This window comes from Panthera tigris, chromosome E2 (genome assembly GCF_018350195.1).
Source record: "Panthera tigris isolate Pti1 chromosome E2, P.tigris_Pti1_mat1.1, whole genome shotgun sequence".
NCBI classification, from domain to species: Eukaryota; Metazoa; Chordata; class Mammalia; order Carnivora; family Felidae; genus Panthera; species Panthera tigris.
In genome coordinates, this window is record NC_056674.1 from 43,967,761 (window position 1) to 43,987,261 (window position 19,501).

The 19,501-nt window shown below is 41.8% G+C and overlaps 2 protein-coding genes across 4 annotated transcripts in view; one reads left to right on the top strand and one right to left on the bottom strand.

Moving 5' to 3' along the window:
- Positions 1-19,501, top strand: part of TANGO6 (transport and golgi organization 6 homolog) — a 190,026-nt gene that overhangs the window by 14,201 nt on the left and 156,324 nt on the right. For all 3 annotated transcript variants that reach the window (XM_007090410.3, XM_042969157.1, XM_042969156.1), the window contains exons 2-6: positions 1,017-1,657; positions 4,675-4,791; positions 7,410-7,551; positions 13,363-13,499; positions 16,314-16,476. In XM_007090410.3, the coding sequence (XP_007090472.2) occupies positions 1,017-1,657; positions 4,675-4,791; positions 7,410-7,551; positions 13,363-13,499; positions 16,314-16,476 (1,200 nt within the window). The remainder of the gene's footprint in view (positions 1-1,016; positions 1,658-4,674; positions 4,792-7,409; positions 7,552-13,362; positions 13,500-16,313; positions 16,477-19,501) is intronic.
- Positions 16,973-18,253, bottom strand: LOC102958561 (ragulator complex protein LAMTOR1-like). Its single transcript, XM_042969975.1, has 3 exons — positions 18,246-18,253; positions 17,791-18,200; positions 16,973-16,986 (listed from the first exon to the last, which is right to left on the bottom strand). Exons 1-3 carry the CDS (start codon positions 18,251-18,253, stop codon positions 16,973-16,975), a joined length of 432 nt encoding a protein of 143 aa, XP_042825909.1.

Here is a 19,501-nt window from a genome sequence, read left to right on the forward strand (position 1 = left end):
CAAATTTGGGAGGGTTAGCTTATAGACGGTTTTTAAAGACATGGGCCTGGGGAAGATCCTTGAAGAGAGCACAGAATTCAGGATAAGCCCCAGGGAATGTAAAGACCTGGTAGAGGAGGAGCTGGCAGTGGAGGCACTGGAAGGATGGCCACTGAGGTGTCTCAGAAGCTGAGAGAGGAGAGTGTTTCCGTGCACCTGGGCGGCTCAGTCAGTCAAGTGTCAGACTTCAGCTCAGGTCATGATCTCGCAGTTCCCGAGTTCGAGCCCCACTTTGGGCTCTCTGCTGTCAGCACAGAACCTGCTTCGGATCCTCTGTCCTCCTCTCTTTTTGCCCCTCCCCCACATTCTCTCTCTCTCTCTCTCAAAAATAGATAAACATTTTTAAAAAAGAGAGAAGAGCGTTTCAGGGAGGGAGTTGTTAACTATGTCAGCTACTGCTGTGAGCATGTGAGCACTCCTTCATCAGTAGAGGGCAGAAAAAACCATTTTAAGAAGGGTCGGGAAGCATTGAGAATAGATATTTTGGGTGTAGAGGTGATTGAATGAATCCCTCTGCACCTTGGGCCTGTATTTTGTGGTCTACCTCACTAGAGCGTAAGTATCATTGAGGGAAGGGACTTTGTTTTATTCAGTGGTTTATCTCTGGCACTTAGAACAGTTTGAATGACTCTACTGTGGTAACTATTCAGCCTTTTATTTTTCTGTTCTGCCTACAACTTAAGCCCACTAAGGCGATAGACATGGCCTCTGCCCTCAGAACACACGGGGAATAGAAACCAACTAGATGAACCATGTTAGGTACCCTGTTTTAACTACATCCCAAAGTGCTCTGGGTAGGCAGAAAATGTAGTCTTGAATTCTGCCTAGGCTTGGGCAGCACAACTTGGGGAGGCTTTCCAGGGGCAATGATATCTGAACCAGGCCCCAGGGGATGAGCTGGGAGAGGGCAAGGCATTCCACATAGAGTACAGTTTGTTTCCCAGGTAGATAATCTTTTTTTTTTTTTTCTTCAAAAGCATCGGATTCAGGTTCACTACAGATCACAAAACATGATGTCCTGTTGGCTACTTTAAGCTCCAACCTGTCTGCTTTGGAGGACAAATTGCTGAAGGATCCGCACTGGAAGAAACTGAAACTCCTAAGGGATGAAATTGCTAATAAGGCAGAATGGCCACAAAACTCTGTGGATGTCACCTGGAGTTTTACCTCTCAAACTTTGTTGTTGCTGTTGTGCTTGAAGGAAACCATGATCCGCCTTGCAGCTGACTTCAGTCCAGGTAAACCCAGCCTGAGGACTCCGGAAGCCGCTCCTGCCCTGAGCCCAGATACACTTAGCATCTCACAGCAGAAGACTGTCCAGTCCGTGTTGCAGTTTGTAGTCACCTTCGGCGTCTGCCCGTATCTCGTGCCTGGTGTGGGAGTCCCTTTGAGATGCAGGACCGCGTTTGGTGCCGTTGTTCAGGATGTGGTGTGTCTGAGCGCTCCTCCCGATGCGACCCGGAGACTCTACACCAGCTGCAGGATTCTTCTGAACATTGCGCATCACACTTCCCTGGGGAGCTTGATTTTCTGCCGCCATTTTGGGGATATTGCAGCAGGTCTGTGTCAGCTGGGATTCTGCCCCACCAAGAGAAAACCGCTAAAACCTGAGGAAGAGGTAAACACAGATTGAGTGCATGTCTTCGTGTCTGTGTGAATATTTGTGTGTGTGGTTATAAAAGACAAGTCTTAGTTCTTTGGAAAAGGGCTGTTGGAAAGGTCTAGAATTCCTCTTGAATGCCAAAGCATATCCGTGGATAAATGAATCTTTTACAGGGCTGGGGCTTCATTTATTAGATGCCAGTCCTTAGCATGCCTAGACAGTCCATATAGCCTCTTTCTTCTTGTCATTTTGCAACAACTACTGTAGGCTATTTCTTTGAGCTTCTGTTTCCTTTTAATTAAAATTTTTTTCAATGTTTATTTATTTTTGAGAGTGGGGGGAGGGGCAGAGAGAGAAGGAGACACAGAATTTGAAACAGGCTCCAGGCTCTGGCTGTCAGCACAGAGCCCAGGGCGAGGCTCAAACCCACGGACTGTGAGATCATGACCTGAACCGAATTCAGATGCTTAACCGACTGAGCCACCCGGGCACCCCTCTTCTGTTTCCTTTTTAATAAAATGTGTATAATAATACCTGCCTTGGAAGGTGGTTGTGAGGATTAAGGGTAATGTGTATAAAGTACCGAACCCCATCCTCAGTAGTGCTCATCAAAAAGTAATTACTACTAATATCGGTATTAAACTATTCATCTCTCCTTCATTAAGTTCTTGGGAAAATTAAATGAAATGAAATATGTAAAGCACAGGGTATGCTGTATAATTCAAACGCTGTTTGTTGTTATTATTAGCTGTTAGGGGGACGTGGCTGTTTTTTGCTGACATAGTAAGGATTTGGGTACCTGGACTGTAAAGGTGCCGTGGAGGTTACGGAAGCATAAGACATTAACGGAGGAGACAGGACTCCTAAGTGCGAGATAGCAGGGATCACTACTCTCCCATGAGAGGACCATCAACATAGGAGCCTTGTCAGAAGAAGCTGTTGAGATACAAATGTATTAAAAGTCAGCGTGGCTCACGTGTGCGGTAATTTGTTAGCGCTGCAGCCAGATTCACAATGCCTGCCCACCTCATTTCTCTCTGTGTCACCCTTCAAACTTATTTCTTTTCTTTTTAAAAAATTTTTTTATCATGTATTTATTTTTGAGAGACAGAAGCAGAGCAGGAGCAGGGGAGGGGCAGAGAGAGAGGGAGACAGAGAATCTGAAGCAGGCTCCAGGCTCCGAGCTGTCAGTACAGGGCCTGATGCGGGGCCTGAACTCACGAGCCGTGAGAACGTGACCTGAGCCGAAATTGGAAGCTCAACAGACTCGGCCACCCGGGTACCCCTATTTTTTTTTTTAAGTTTATTTATTTATTTTGAGAGAAAGAGCTTGTGTGAGCAGGGGAGGGGCAGAGAGAGAGCGAGAATCTGCATTAGTGTAGAGCCTGATGCGGGGCTTGAACTTATGAGCTGTGAGATCATGACCTGAGCTGAAACCAAGAGTCGGATGCTTAACCGACTGAGCCACCCAGATGCCCCCAAACTTGTTTCTTTTCTGTTTGTTCCCTTCTCTGTTCTCTCTCCTGCATATGTTCATAAACATTTCTCTAAAAGCTATATCATCTGAGCAGTGACCTGAAATTATGAGCTTCCCTGGTGGCTTCCTGTTATGTAGAGCAGTGTGTTGTGCTCTTAGTACAGGGTATGAGTGATGGACGTTGCCATCCGTGCCTGCTGCCTCTACTTCTCTGAGGGGATTCTGGGCTGCGAGGTCTTGTTACCACTACTGGGGCTAAGCAGTGCCCCGGAGTGTCGAGCAGGAGGGAGAAAAGGAAAGCACCCGGAAAGGACCAAGTAGGAAGGCGAAAGAGGTTGACAGAAGGGGAAACACAGTGGTGTGTTATGAAGCTGGGCAAGTCCCAGCACTGGGAGCTGCTCTAAGCAGTGCCCGTGCTTCAGATTGCTCCCTGGCAATGGGCACGACCCTGACTGCTTCACTGAGTTACCCAAAGGGGACAGCTGGGTTCAAGGGGACCCAACAAATAGAACCCCTCTTTGCTGACCAACTTCTGAATGAATTAAAAGACCGTTAATGGAGTCCGTGAAATGAAAACTCAAATTGTCACCGCTATTGCTCCTAAGTGCAAAGGTGGGGATATAGCCTTTTTTTTTAATAATTTTTTTAAATTTTATTTCTTTAAAAAAAATTTTTTTTAATGTTTATTTATTTTTGAGACAGAGAACACAGAGCATCAGAAGGGGAGAGGCAGAGAGAGAGGGAGACACAGAATCCGAAGCAGGCTCCAGGCTCTGAGCTGTCAGCACAGAGCCCGACGCAGGGCTCGAACTCATAGACTGTAAGATCATGACCTGAGCCGAAGTCGGACCCTCAACCGACTGAGCCACCCAGGCTCCCCTTTTTTTTTTTTTGATTTTAGAGGGAGAGAGAGAGAGCAAGCACGCAAGCCAGGAAGAGGGGCAGAGGGAGAGAGAGAATCTTAAGCAAGCTCCCACACTCAGTGCGGAGCCTGACGTGGGGTTCAAGCTCTCGACCCTGAGATCGTGATCTGAGCTGAAATTAAGAGTCAGACTCTCAACCGACTGAGCCACCCAGGTGCCCCAGGGATATGGCTTAGTGTTGGAGACAGTCGGGCTTTCTAACAGTGCATTCCAAAGTTAGACACACTTCCTCCTCACCCAATTGTAAGGACTGCTGGAGGACGGCAGCACCTTCTGCCCTATGGCAAGGCTATGCCTCTGTAAAATGTCCAGCAAGGAGGAGCGGGGCAGAACGTGTACTTACTCCCAAGACACAGAAGAGGAACAAGCTAAGTGGTACATGCCAACACTCACCAATAAGTAAGTTTTTCCAAACTCACCAGTAAGTTAGGTGCCCAAGATCTCCTGCCCAGAGGTGAGTGAGGGGATGGAGAGAGGGCCAGGAGAGTTTCAGTATTGTAACTTCCTCCATGTGGAAGGGAGTCAAGAGGGGAAAGAAGCCTACCCCCCTCTCCTCTCCTCGGTGTTTTTGTACAGTATTGTAAAGCATTACCTTCTATTGCCTGCTAAAGCTCAGTTCGTGTTTCCTTTAGGTTTTAACGGAAGAGGAAAGAACCTTTTCTAGGGAGGCCTTGAGAGACATCTTGGATCAAGTGTATCAACCCTTAGCAGTCCGAGAATTACTTATCCTCCAGGGAGGACCACCCCAGGTATTCAGACTTGGGGACTCTTGTGGGTGAATCGTTAATGATAATGTGCAGAATGTTGTCTTCTCTTGGGCAATGCATTAATCTAGTTGAGTCTTATTTCATTTTCTAGAGCAATCAGTGATTTTTGTAAAACTAAGTTACCCTAACCCTTAGGGTAATTTTTTTTGAGAGTGAGTGTGCGTGTGCATGAGTGGCACACATGAGCATATGAGTGGCGGAGGGTGGAGTAGAGAAAGAGGGAGGGAGAGAGAGAGAATCCTAAGCAGGCTCCACGCCCAGCACAGAGCCCATCGTGGGACCCTGAGAACATGACGTGAGCTGACATCAAGAGCCAGAAGCTTAACTGACTGTGCCCCAGTTTTTTTTTAAGATTCTACTTTCGTGTAATCTTTATACCCAACATGGGGCTTGAAACTACAACCCCAAGATCAAGAGTCACATGCTGTAACTGAGCCAGCCAGGTACTCTGCCCCTTGGGATAATTTGTAAGCATTTTTCTGTTAATGGAATGATGGCCACTCTTCCCAGGAATGTGGTCATTTTATTTATTTATTTATTAAAAAATTGTTTTTGACTGGAATATGGCAATTTTATTTAACATATATTTTATTCATTCTGAAACTGGAACTCTTTTTTTTTTTCCCCCAAAATTTTTTTTTTGTTTTTTTAAGTAGGCTTCATGCCCAGTGCACAGCATGCCCAGCGCAGAGCCTAATGTGGGGTTCGAACCCATGACCCCAAAACCAAGACCTGAGCCAAGATCAAGAGTTGGATGTTTAACTGACTGAGCCACCCAGGAACCCTAGAACTCTTTTTTTTTTTTTTGGGGGGGGGGGCTGTTTGACAGTACGTTCTTCTGGTAGAAGTATTTTGACATCTTATTCTTTGTTTATTTTTTACTTATTTTTAATTTTTTTTACAGTTTCTTTTGAGAGAGAGATAGAGAGAGTAGGAGCAGAGGAGGGGCAGAGAGAGAAGATCCCAGGCAGGTTCCTTACCGTCACTATGAAGCCCAATGTGGGGCTCAAACTCACGAATTGCGAGATCATGACCTGAGCTGAAGCCAAGAGTCAGACTCTTAACCAACTGAGCCACCCAGGCGCCCCTGACATCTTATTCTTTGAATGGAATATCTGTAGTCAAGAAATTAAAATTAGGGCTATTATTGGGACTAATTTTACCTCCTTTGTTTGAAAAACATAATAGTATATATCCTGCTAGGCATAAGATAGTTCCTTTTTTCCTTAAAAATAATTATTTTCTGAAATGTTTTAATCTGATAATGTAGATGGAGTAACCATTTAGCAATACGTTTAGTTTTGGATGTAGGTGAGTAAAGAGTGAGGAGCCAAGGGAATTAGTGGTAGGTCAGGAACTAGCTGAAGCTGGGTACAAAGATACCTCTTTGATGAAGTCATTTTCATCTCATCCCTAGAATGTTACTGCCGCCTCCTGTTGGGCCCCTCTGGCCTCACGCTCTGCTTCTCTGCATGACTCCACAGTTTGCCAGATAAAACCAAATGCATTATAAGAGCGTGGCAAAAAGCCAAGGCTCTGGTGGTCAGCCTACTGGGATTCAACACCAGCATGCAGTTGTGTGAATTAGTGAATGTTTCCATCCCTCGGTTTCCTTACCGATTGGATAGTAACTCCTTGCAAGTCTCTTTTGAGATTATGTAGCAGGTATTTAACATAGCACCTGGCAAATCATAACCCTCTCAATAAGTGGTAATTATTAGTCCTCCTTAAATAAAAGAGGACAGGCTAGTTAGGGTTAAATGTGTCTGTCACTAATTTTTATGTTCACATAGTTCAGTGCCATGGTTGACAGCAACATAGTTGACATTCTAGACCCAAAACAAGACCCCCAAGTCCATTGTGTTCATGGTGGCTCCGCAGAGCTCTCCAAAAGGAGTGCTTGAAGAAATTCAACTCTTTTTTGAAACTGCCGTGCCACAGAGTCGGAGTAGCTGAGACCGTGGAGGCAAGGACTAGCGTGTCCTCATACTGTCATGAACTATACTCCTGGTGGTGAGTAATGTTCATAGGACTCTTATATGGAGGCCAAATTTGATTGGAAGGACTGCATTCAGAGACTGGTTATGTTAATTCTAAAAGAAATAAGTGTATATGTTTATATTATATACATATTTTAAAGTTTATTTATTTTGAGGTGGGGGAAGGGTAGAGAGACAGGAGAGGGAGAATCCCAAGCAGGCTCCTTGCTGTTAGTGCAGAGCCTGATGTGAGCCTCGATCTCATAAACTGTGAGATCATGACCTGAGCTGAAATTAAGAGTCAGATGCTTAACCAACTGAACCACCCAGGTAGCCCTCTAAAATCTGTATTTTATTCATTTGTGTGTTTGCGTATTTCTGAGTTTGCAATTTGACTTGTTATTTCATGGAAAGTTTCATGGCATTTCTACTTTCCTAGAAGGTGATGCTGAAGAAGATTTTGTAGAAGAGAGTCTTTTTGGAAAAAAATGTTGCTCTTCAGAAGTCTCTTTATCACATTGTTTATTGTCAGTATGACTCAGTATATATTTATATATTTTAATAATTTCTACATGTCCTGTCTATTTCACTGACATTCAATTCATACTTTCCCATTTTCAGTCCTGCACAGATGAAAAGACACAAGTTAGGTGTCGGGCCCCAGCTTGGCTTCGGCGTCTATGTGGGCAGCTGCTCTCCGAAAGGTTGATGAAACCCAGTGGTGTTCAGGCAGTAGTCCGGGGCATTCTGGAAGGAGCAGGTGGTAAGAAATAAAATGCTTCTGTTACTTTGGTATCCAGTTTCCTTCGAGTCAGGGTGAGTTATTGGTCTTTAGCATTGGACTATAAAACCTGATTCAGACTGAGATGCCTTTGTAGAGACTAAAGAGGTTAGATTTGGAGATTAAACCTTAATGAGCTTCTTTATCACAGAAACTCATTTTCTTGCCATTTTTCTAAAACAGACTATTTCTCTAAAATAGACTGTTCACATTCTTGAATAATATTGTTGGCTGTTTCAAATAACTTATAATATCAGGGGAAAATATTGTGCAGAACGTTAAAGTAAAACCCAAAAGCAAATGTGAAATTCTCCATGGGAGAGGGCTTTGTGCCAGGGTGCTCTGAGTACTTCACCTCAGGACTTAAAATCCAAGACAGTTCTCTGTAGCTGGAAAGACCTTACGGAAGTTTACTGTGGGATGAAGTTGTAGATTATTTCCCCATTTATATTCTCTAAGTCCTCATGAATAGAAAAATGTTGATTATCATGCTAAGCATGGTAGTAGTTTTTAATTTATATATTGAAAAAAAATTTTTAACAGTTTATTTATTTCGAGAGAGAAAGAGCATGCAGGAGCAGAGGAGGGGCAGAGAGAGAGGAGAGAGAGAATCCTAAGCAGGCTCCGTACTGCCAGTGCAGAACCCAACTTGGGGTTCGATCTCACGAATTGTGAGATCAAGACCTGAGACGAAATCAAGAGTCGGATGCTTAACTGACTGAGCCACCTAGACACCCTATATTTATTTTATTTTATTTTTTAAATGTTTATTTATTTTTGAGACAGAGACAGAGCATGAACGGGGGAGGGTCAGAGAGAGGGAGACACAGAATCTGAAGCAGGCTCCAGGCTCCGAGCTGTCAGCACAGAGCCCGACGTGGGGCTCGAACTCACAGACCGCGAGATCATGACCTGAGCTGAAGTTGTACACTCAACCGACTGAGCCACCCAGGCGCCCCAGGCACCCTATATTTTTAAATACATAGTTTAAAGAGTCAAATTGGTCTACAAGGCTAATGGAGAAAAATAGCAGTCAGTCCTTGGGAACATTCCTGTCCATTTCCCTGCCTCAGAAGCAAGCATTTTGACTTCTTTTAGTGAGTTTGTTCTGGTCTTTACCATTAAGGTGTTTGCAGAACCTTTTTAATGTTTGAGTTTCAGGCTTCATCTATCAACTTCTCACCATGTGTGGAAGAGGATTTTGTTCTCTTTCAAAACCCTACCACTACCACCCCCAGGCACACTATTATCCCCTAAATATTCATGTCTTAATTTTGGTGAGATCAATAGTTGGGGTTTGTATTCTTCTAACTATGTTATTACTATTTACAGCTGAGCTCTGTGGTATGCCATGACTACTTTTCTTTTTAAATTTTTTAATTTTAGTTTTTTTGAGAGAGAGTGCACACACATGCACATGGGGAGGGACAGAGGGAGAGGGAGGGAGAGATTCTTAAGCAGGCTCCACGCCTAGCATGGAGCCCTACGAGGGGCTCGATCTCACCACCATGAGATCATGACCTGAGCCAAAATAAAGAGTAGGACACTTAACCAACTGAGCCACCCAGGCACCCCACTACTTCTCTTTTTTACACAACTTTTGTACTTCTTGCAGTTAAATACCATTTTTGTTTGTCTGCTTAGTGTTTCATGTATGTCTCACTAATCTGTTTTCAAATTCCCTTCCAGTTGTGTAAGTCTCCTTTCAAGATGTTCAAATACACCTGATATTCTCTTGGTTTGATCTTCTTGGAGACATCTCTCTCTGAGTCTTCTCTAATCTGGACTAGTTATCTTTCACATAGCAGACATGCTAGGATCTCCCTCCACCTTTATCCTGGTGATTCCTTTGCCTTTCTTTTGTGCTTAGTCCCTTATTTCGCGTATCCCATGCACATTTGTTTCCTATCGCTGATGTGACAATTTACCACACACTTAGTGTCTTTTTGATGGAAATGACATTTAAGCTGAACCCTGAAGACTGAGTAGGACTTTATTAAAGAGTGACATGGGGCGCCTGGGTGGCTTGGTCAGTTAAGCTTCCGACTTCGGCTCAGGTCATGATCTCACGGTCCGTGAGTTCGAGCCCCATGTCGGGCTCTGTGCTGACAGCTCAGACCCTGGAGCCTGTTTCAGATTCTGTGTCTCCCTCTCTCTCTGCTCCTCCCCTGTTCATGCTCTGTCTCTCTCTGTCTCAAAAATAAATAAACGTTAAAAAAAAATTTTTTTTTTTAAAAAGTGAGAGAAGAGTAACAGGCGGAGAGAATAGCACATATGAAGAAACTGGTATAAGAAAAAGCATAGTGTTTTTGAGGAGGCTTCAGTGTGGGTAGAGCATTGATCTTTATTCTGAGTGCAACGAGAAACCATTGGAAGGTTTTACAAAGGAGAGAGGCATGATCAAATCTACATTTTAGATGTATTGTGAAGAATGGGATGGGTAAGAGCAGAACCAGGGAGATCAGGTAAGAAGTGTCATCTGAGAGATCACGGTGGCTTGGATCAATGCAGTGGCAGTAGAAATGGAGAGAAATGAATGACTGTAAGAGGTATTTATGAAGTAGCATTGCCGGAACTTAATGAAGGACTGGATGTGTGAGGAGGGAAGAAGAGAGACAGAAGAATCCGTCTCGACATTGCATTTCTAGTGTGGTAAATGTACGTTGGTCCTGTCAGACAAAGGTGAGGTCAGAGTGGTTGGCAGACATTGATAGATGTGGTCTAGAGTGCCTGTAATGTTGCCTCTCCAGTTCTGCTGGCATTGGCTTCTAGGGGCAATGAAGTGAAAAATTATCAGTTACCTGCGAGAAGTTGCCACATGCAAATAGGTCCTTGCATCCTTTTTTCCAAAGAAAAGTTCGAGTTCACCCAAGGCCATGCAAATTGGAGAGCTGCTCTAAGACACTTAGAACCCTATTTTTGCCATGAGCTTTTTCCCCCTCTACTTATGCTTGTATATATTTTTTGTTATCTATTTAAATCTTGTTTCTTCTCAAAACCGATTTGAAGCAGTTTATATTTACTCACACATTTGCCATTTCTGATGTTCTTCATTTCTTTGTGTAGATCCGAATTTTAATTCAAATTTCCTTCTGCCTGAAGAACTTTAGCATTTTTTGTAGTGCAGATCTGCTGACAGTGAATTCCTGAAAAAGTCTTTATTTCATCTTCCTTTTTGAAAATGTTTTTGGTGTCATCATTGTCTCTCTGTTCTTTATATGATATATCTTTTTTCCTCTGGTTGCTTTTAAGCTTTTTCTCCTTGTCACTGGTTTTTAGATATTTGATTACGATATTCCTTGGTGTGGGTGATTTTTATCATGTTTCTTCTGCTTCATGTTTCTTGGGCTTATTAGAGGTGAGAATTTATAGTTTTCATCATATTTGGAAGTTTCTCAGACATTTTCTTCCAATATATTTTTCTATCCTCTCTTCTCTTTTTTTCTTTTTAACTTTTTTTAAAAGTAAACTCTAACCCCTAACATGGAGCTTAAACTCATGACCCCAGAGATTAAGAGTCACGTGCTGTACTAACTGAGCCAACCAGGTGGTCCTCTTTTTGGAATTTGAGTTATACCTAATATTATACTATAATGTGTCCTACAAGTTACTGATGCTCTATTTTTTCTTTTTTGTTTTTTTTTTTGTTTGTTTTTGTTTTTCAGTTTTCTTTCTGTGTAATTTTGGTTAATTTCTATTGCTTTGTGTTCAGCTTTACTGATATTTTCTTTTGTAGGGTCTAATCTGCTGTTAATCCCATCCAGTGAGTTTTTCATTACAGATATTTTCTTTCTTTTTTTTTTTAAGTTTATTCATTCTGAGAGAGAGAGAGAGAGAGAGAGAGTACAGGTAAGGGCGGAGAGAGAGGAGAGAGAGAATCCCAATCAGGCTCTGCATGGTGCTGTTAGCACAGAGCCCAGCATGGGGCTTGAATCCACGAACCGTGAGTTCATGACCTGAGCCAAAATCAAGAGTTGGAGGCTTAACCGAATGAGCCACCCAGGCACCCCGTATTTTCTTTTTCATTAATAGAGGTTCAATATTAGTCTTTTTAAATATCTTCCATTTATTTCATCATCATGATCATTCTTTGCCTTTTTGAAAATAGGGAATGCATTTATACTAGCTGTTTTAGTGTTTTTGTTTCCTAATGTTGTCATCTCTGTTTTAATGGGTCTGTTTCTATGATAGGTCCTCCGATTATGGTTCATACTTTCTTGCTTCTTTGCAGGCCTGCTAATTTTTTATTATTGAGATGTTATTCACATACCATAAATACACTTTTTTAAAGAGTACATGTCAGTGTTTTTTAGTATATTCACAAAGTTGTACAATCATTATGAAAATATAATTCCAAAACATTTGCACCATCTTCCTCCCCACAAAACCTTATGCTCATTAGTAACCACTCCCCATTCTTTCCTCCTCCAGCCCCTTGTAAGCACTGATCTAGTTTCTGCCTCAGTGGATCTGCCTATTTTGGATATTTCATCCAAATGGAATCATGCAATATGTGCTCTTTTTTGTTGGACTTCTTTCAGTTAGCATAACATTTTTGAGGTTTATCCATATTGTAGCATGAACAATCTTTTATTCCTTTTTATGGCTGAATAATATTCCATTGTATGCATATGCCTGGAAATTCTTGAATGGATATTGGAAATTTATTTTATATTGTTGGTTGCTAGATATTGTTGTATTTCTTTGTTAGGCTTTATGCTGGGATGCAGTTGATTTTCTTAGAATCAGTTTGATCCTTTTGATCCTGGCTTTTAAGCTTTGTTACTGTGGGTCTAGAGTAGCCTTTAATCTGAATTAATTTGGCCGCACTCCTGAGGCATAACCATTCTGAGATTTTACTTGATGCTCTGCATATTTGGAGGCCTTTCCATGCTCACTAGTGGGAATGATATTATACAGAAAGAAAAGAAAACTGAAAAAAACAAACAAACAAAAAAACCCCAAAAATAGAGCATCAGCCCTGTGTGAACTCAAGGGATTTTCCCCCTACTTCTTATTGGTGGTTCTTGCCCCAGCCTTGTTTTGTTTTGTTTTGTTTTGTTTTGTTTTTTGCACATATGCATAGGTTATAGTCTGCCAAAGGTTTGAAAGAGGACTCCTGTGCAGATCTTTGGAGCTCTCTCTTTACATACCTCCCTTCTGGTATTTTATCCTGAAAATTCTACCTGCCTTGGCCTTCCTAAACTAGGGACTCTAAACTAGGTTTCTTTAACTCAAGATGCCAGACTTTGTTTCGGCTCTGCCTTCCTGTACTGAGGCCTTAAAATTTTCTCTAGATAGTAGGCTAGGGTATTCATGGGGCTCACCTTGTTTGTTTTTTTCTCTCAGGGGTCAGTGTCCTGGGTCGCCTGTTGTCCAGTGTCTGAAAACCGTTGTTTATATATTTTGTCCAGTTTTCCAATAATTTAAGGTGGTAAGGTAAATCTGGTACCTGTTACTGCATAGCTTTGGTTTAAAGCAGTTTTATTGACATGCTGCATATAAAGAGACATCATATCATCATCATCAAATAATAATAATAAAAGTAATAAGCACTGAGAGGAAACTAGTATTCAAATTATGTGGACAATAACATTACCGTGATTAAGCTGCTACTTTTTCCTCTTAACTTTGCAGAAACCAACATCGAAAGGAAAATGCAGAGGGGTAGATTATCTTATGAAAGAAATAAACAGTTTTCAGTAGAGAAAAAACACGTTTACGCCAGAATTTTAAGGACCACATATGGGGAACTAGTAATGACCTTTTGACATCTCTGTCCATCTCTGACAGCTGGGGCGGCTGGCGGGAGTGATGCAGAGGCAATGGCTGCTGACTGGAAGAAGTGTGACTTGATTGCAAAGATCCTGGCCTCTTGTCCCCAGCAGTCTCTTTCACCAGAGGATTACTATAGAGATATCTGCCCCCAGGTAAACAGTTTTGTTTCTTTTCACTGTTTGAGGATTATCTGCTTATTCATGGAAATGACATTTAATGTTTCTCTAACGTGGAGGTGAAAGCAATGTAATATTTAAGTTTATTGTTCAGTGAGGGGCCTTGCTTTTTTTTTTAATGTTGATTTATTTATTTTGAGAGAGAAAGAGAATGAGTGGGGGGAGAGGGGCAGAGGGAGAGAATCTTAAGCAGGGCTCCATGCTCAGCACAGAGCCCGACATGGGGCTCGATCATAACCTGGGATCATGACCTGAGCCGAAATCAAGAGTCGGACACTCAAGAGACTGAGCCACCCAGGCGCCCCATCTAATGTGGAGGTGAAAGAAATATAATATTTAAGTTTATTGTTCAGTGAGGAGCCTTGTGAATTAAGTGAATAAACACCTGTGAAAGAGACCCACCTAATTGTTAGGTTTAAGAACGCCTCACCATTGTTAAATGAGTAGTTCAGCTTGCTCTCAGAGCTGGAATATGAAACTAAAATTTCATTGTGTTCATTATCTTTTCTGTGTGGTTTTAGTTTAAAAAAAAAACTGGTATTAAGTAAACGCGGTAAATTAACATGGTATACAGTTTAAAAAGCACATAAGAGTAAACAGAAAAACAAATCTTCTTCTCATCTCTGTTTTCTAGTCCCTCAGAGGTAGTCACTCTTACCAATTTCTTGTTTATTTTTCAGTGATATTCTGTGTATTAATGTATATACAATTATGTGTCTATGTACGTATATATATTCTAATTTTTATCCAAATGATAACATGCTACACGTAGTTTTTCATTTTGCTTCTTTTTAAAAAAATTTTTTTTAACGTTTTTTATTCATTTTTTTTGAGAGAGAGAGAGAGAGAGAGAGAGAGAGACAGAGCGCAAGCAGGTAAGGGGCAGAGAGAGAGAGAGGGAGACACAGAATCCGAAGCAGCCTCCAGGCTCTGAGCTGTCAGCACAGATCCGATGGGGGGCTTGAACCCACAAACTGCGAGATCAAGACTTAAGCTGAAGTCAGACGCTTAATCTACTGAGCCACCCAGGCACCCCTTCATTTTTGCTTCTTAACATTGTACCTTGGAGAGGGGCGCCTAGGTGGCTCAGTCGGTTAGGCATCTGACTTCAGCTCAGGTCATGATCTGTCAGTTCATGGGTTTGAGCCCCACATTGGGGTCTCTGTTGTCAGCACAGAGTCTCCTTCAGATCCTCTGTCTCCCTCTCTCTCTGTCCCTCCCCTGCTCTTGCAAGCGCTAGCACTCTCTCTCTCTCTCAAAAATGAATAAACATTAAACAAAATTAAAAACAAAACACCCCCAATGTACTTAGGAGATAATTTCCTACTGAGTTGCCTCATTCTGTTCATGGGTACATAGTATTTCACCATATTAATGTACCATAATTTATTTAACCAGCCTCCTATTAATGGACGTTGAGTTGTTTCCATTCTTTTGCTGCTACCAACCATGCTACAGTTAATATCTATAGATTTTTTACACATGCAAATATTGCCATAGGGAAAATCCCTAAAATTGAAATGATTGGTTCAAAGGGTATGTGCATTTAAATTTTTGACTGATATTGTTTATGTATCTGTTTTCCCACACCTTTGCTTACCCAATGTGTTACAAGAATTTCCTTTTTTTTGCTAATCTTATATATGGAAAATGTGGAAGGAGTTTGCTTAATCAGTATTCTCCACACCTTTTGGAGTGAAGGTCATTCAGTTGTTACACTTATCTTAAGGGTTCTCATGGGTAGGCATGCATGAGAACAAAATATCACAATGCAAAGATCTTATATTGAAAAATACTAAATATAAATCTTCCTACAGAAAAAAGTTAGCATTTGCAATGATGAGTAAGTATTTTCTGAATCTAGTAGTTAAGTTTTGGTTCATAACAAAATGATGAAACAAGTCACAGGTTTCACGCGTGCTGAGTCTCTCTCTGGAACTGTCAAAGGTCACATACAATTTTTGGGCAGAAGATACTCCTGTCTGCAAAAAAGTGCAAGACTCACTTTTAAGTCAGGAAGAGAAATGCACGTTTTATTGGCTGTTTATATTAGGGTGAACCACTTATAGGCACAGGAGATCTATGTTTATCTTTGAGAATAAAATAGACTCCTTTCTGGGATAGTTCAGGCATGACAGGCCCTTCAGATCCTAAATATATTTATATGCCTCGATCCAGAAATTTCATTTGGTCATGCTACTTATAATAGCAAAAAAAATTTTTTTTTAAGTTTTTTCTTTTAATTCCAGTATAGTTAACATACAGTGTTATAGTAGTTTTAGGTGTACTATGATAACAAAATTTTGAGAGAAAACTCAATGTCTGGATATTAGGGAATAATTTAATAAATTCTTACATACAGCTTCAATATAATATTTTTGAGGAATTTACAATATGAGAAGATTTCAACAATATGTAAAACTGAATATTAAGTGAGGCCTTAATAATTAAAAAGAAAAAAATTATACAGAAATATCCCGGCAAAAATATCCCGGCATAAATGTTTTAGTGATTTAGGATGATTTTTCTTCCTAAAACTTTATTTTGTAAATTTTCTATAATGAACATCTATTTTATAAATTTGATAACATTATTTAGTAGAAGCATGGTCTCTTCGGTTCTCACACCGCTGATACTGGGTTGTTAAATTAAAAAAAAAAAATTCTGGCGAATCAGTATTATTGCAGTAAGTTTGTTTTTTGGATTAAAGAAATACCGCTTTCTCTTTATTTAAATGTAATAGTCCTTGCAAAGAGTCTTGTATTTACCTTTATGTGCTTTTTCTCGTAGATTCTAGATTTATTTCACTTTCAAGATAAATTGACAGCGCGACAGTTTCAGAGAGTTGCCACCACTACCTTTATAACCATGTCGAGAGAACGCCCACAATTGGCTTCGAAGTATTTGCTTGAACCGGTGCTAGCCCCCCTCCATCGATGTTTAAACACCGCAGGTAAAGGGGGAAGTCTGGTGGCTGTGTTCCTCTCAGGGATCTTCCTCAGTGTTTCAGATTTCAGTGACTGAAGTCTGTCATACTTCATTGTCTCCAGTTTTGCTTTCTTTTCTCCCCAACTTTTTACTTTGAAAGATCCACCTCACATAAATTCCAAGAAAAGTACCTTGAAGCACCCCTGTACGCTTTACCTGGATTGCCCAGCTGCTCATATTCTGGCCACATTCGCTTTTATCTTTCTCTCTTTTTATAACATGTACATCAGCGCTTGTTAGTTGCAGACGTCATTTGTTATACAGACTTGATTCAAATTTCTCTAATTGTCTCAAGAACTTCCTTTGTAGTTATTTTTTCGTTTAAGTCTAGATTCTAGTGAAGACTCCTGCATTGCATTTACTTATATCTTTTTAGTTTCCATTAATGTAGAATAGTTCCCTAGCCTTTTGTTTGTTTTTCACCATGATGTTTTTTTCCCCAGATGAATACACTTCCTTTATCAAGAGTGACAAGCTGAAACAAAACCGTAAAACCCCAAACATGTAAAAACCCAAGGTGTTAGAAGGACAAACTCAGTTCATTCAAATTCAGGCTCATCTGGACCCTGGTCACAAACCTTAGTGAGGTGCATGTGAACACCAAGTTAGGGAGAGGACAGGAGTGAGGCCAAGAGAAAGGGTGTGAAGGGGGCCCCCACAGGTTCCCTAGGGATCACCCTCAAAGTGGTACTTCCACCCTCCCAGAGATAGTGAAGACCTACCGGGCCCTAACCTTTTGAACACCCCAACCCCTGGCCAGGGTGTTTAAGGCCAGTCCCAAATGATTCTACCCTCCCTTGCTCCATCCTCACTTGCTCAGGCTTTCAACCTCACTCTTCTCCTCCTCTATACTTTTCTCTGCGAATAGTAGCAAGTTAGGGTATTGTTTGAGTCACAGTGAGGCTGGGGGCCAAGGGAGACAGGGTGGAGACGAGGTGAAGAGAGGAGAAAAAGGTCTGTCCAAGGATCCCTCTCTTCATGGGATGCCAAAGTGTACATCCAGCTCCTCCTTTAAAAAAAAAAATGTTTCTTTAATGTTTATTTATTTTGAGAGAGAGAGAGAGCGTGAGCAGGGGAGGGGCAGAGAGAGGGAGAGAGAGAATCCCAAGCAGGCTCCGTTAGTTCACAGGCCGACTCGGGGCTCAAACCCACAAACCGTGAGATCATGACCTGAACTGAAATAAAGAGTCGGATGCTCAACTGACTGAGCCCCCCAGGTGCCCCCCAGCTCCTCTTTTGCAACCACTCAGACCTGAGAAAGTGCACTGTAGGCACCAACAGCTGTAAGTCGGAGAAGGGAGGGGCTCGCCGGCCGGCACTCGGTGGGGCTGGCTGGTGTGAGAGGACAGCGGCAGCTGCGTTTTCCCGCGGGTCAGGCTGCTGCTCAGCACAGCCAGGTGGGCGCTGAACTGCCTGCCAGCTCCATGTGCTGGTGCCGCTGTTCGCCTTGGGAGGCCCTGGGAGCCCTCGGCAGGCTCGGTGACGTTGCCGGCTGTGTTAGCCGGGACGGACGAGAGCGGGGCCTGCTCGTCAGTGTGAGCGGAAGGCAGGCTGTGGGAACTGGGTTCAGCTCCGTCGAGGGCTTGGGCAGGGGGGCTGCTAGGGTCCAGCAGCAGCTTCCGCTCCTCTCCGTCCTGGTCCCAGTCCTTGTTCTCGCTGCTGTAGCGGCACCCCAGGGCTGGGGTCAGGCTGGGCGCTCAGACCACGCCGAGGAGGGAAGGCATCCATCCTTACCATGGCATTTTCGAAGAGCCTCGGTAACAAAACGTTGTCCAATTTGTATTTGTCTAATTGTTTCCTCATGATTAGATCCAGGGTAAACATTTCAGCAGCAATATTCCATAGGATGACTATTTTTTCTCAGTCTCCATTAGATTAGGGGGCACACGTAATCAGTTTATCCCATTCTGGTGATATTAAATTTGATCATTTCATTAGTAGCCTGATTTCTCCATTGTTAACATATCTTTCTCTGTAATTAATAAGTAATCTGTGGGATGATAGTCTGAGACTGTGTGCCCTGTTTCCTGTTAAGTCTTTCATGCTGTGGTTTGGTATCCATTGATGATTCTTGCCAGTAAAATGGTTACTTTCTTTGTTATTTTAATTTGTTAGGTTGCTATTCTTCTATAAAGAAGAGCTTTTCTTTCTCCTTGCCTCATCTCTTTTTTTAAGTTTTTTTTTTTTTTTTAAGATTTTATTCAGTGAGTTACCCAACATTCTTGTCATTCATTTTTTTAAAAATATTTATTTATTTATTTTGAGAGACAGTGCCTGCCCAAGAGCAGGGGCGGGGCAGAGAGAGGGAGAGAGAGAATCCCAAGCAGGCTCTGCGCTGTCACTGCAAACCAGCGAGATCATGACCTGGGCCAAAGTCCAGAGTCGGCCACTTAACCGACTGAGCCACCCAGCCTCCCCTCTTATCATTCATTTTGATGCTCAGATTTTCCCGTATTTGGCTGGTGGGTTTAGTTCTGTTTTAATGTCTTAGAAGATTGACATTGCACCAACTCATCACCTGCCTTAGTATGTTTTTATACTTGACTGAATTTTTCCCCCACAGTTTACTGAATTTAATGCTTGGATGCAGAATATTATTTCAACATTCTTTGTTAAAAAAAAAAAACAAAAAAACAAAAAACCTTTCTAGATAGTAGTTCCAAGGTTTTAAATGAAGAAAAAGTTTGATGTTATGGTTAAACCAAATTTAGTTCTATGTAGACTTTTTTAAGAAGTCATCTGTAGTAAACATTTCCTGGGTGTGTGTAGTGGGGGTGAGGTGGGCAGGGATAAAGAAAGTCTAATTTTTGTGCATAGTAAAACTTCACCAAGTTGAACCTGGTGAAGTGAAATTTTTGATTATTCAGGTGTGATAAACGTTATATATATATACATATATACATGTATACATATGTATACATGTATGTGTGTGTGTGTGTGTGTGTGTGTGTGTATATATATATATATATATATGTATATATATATATATA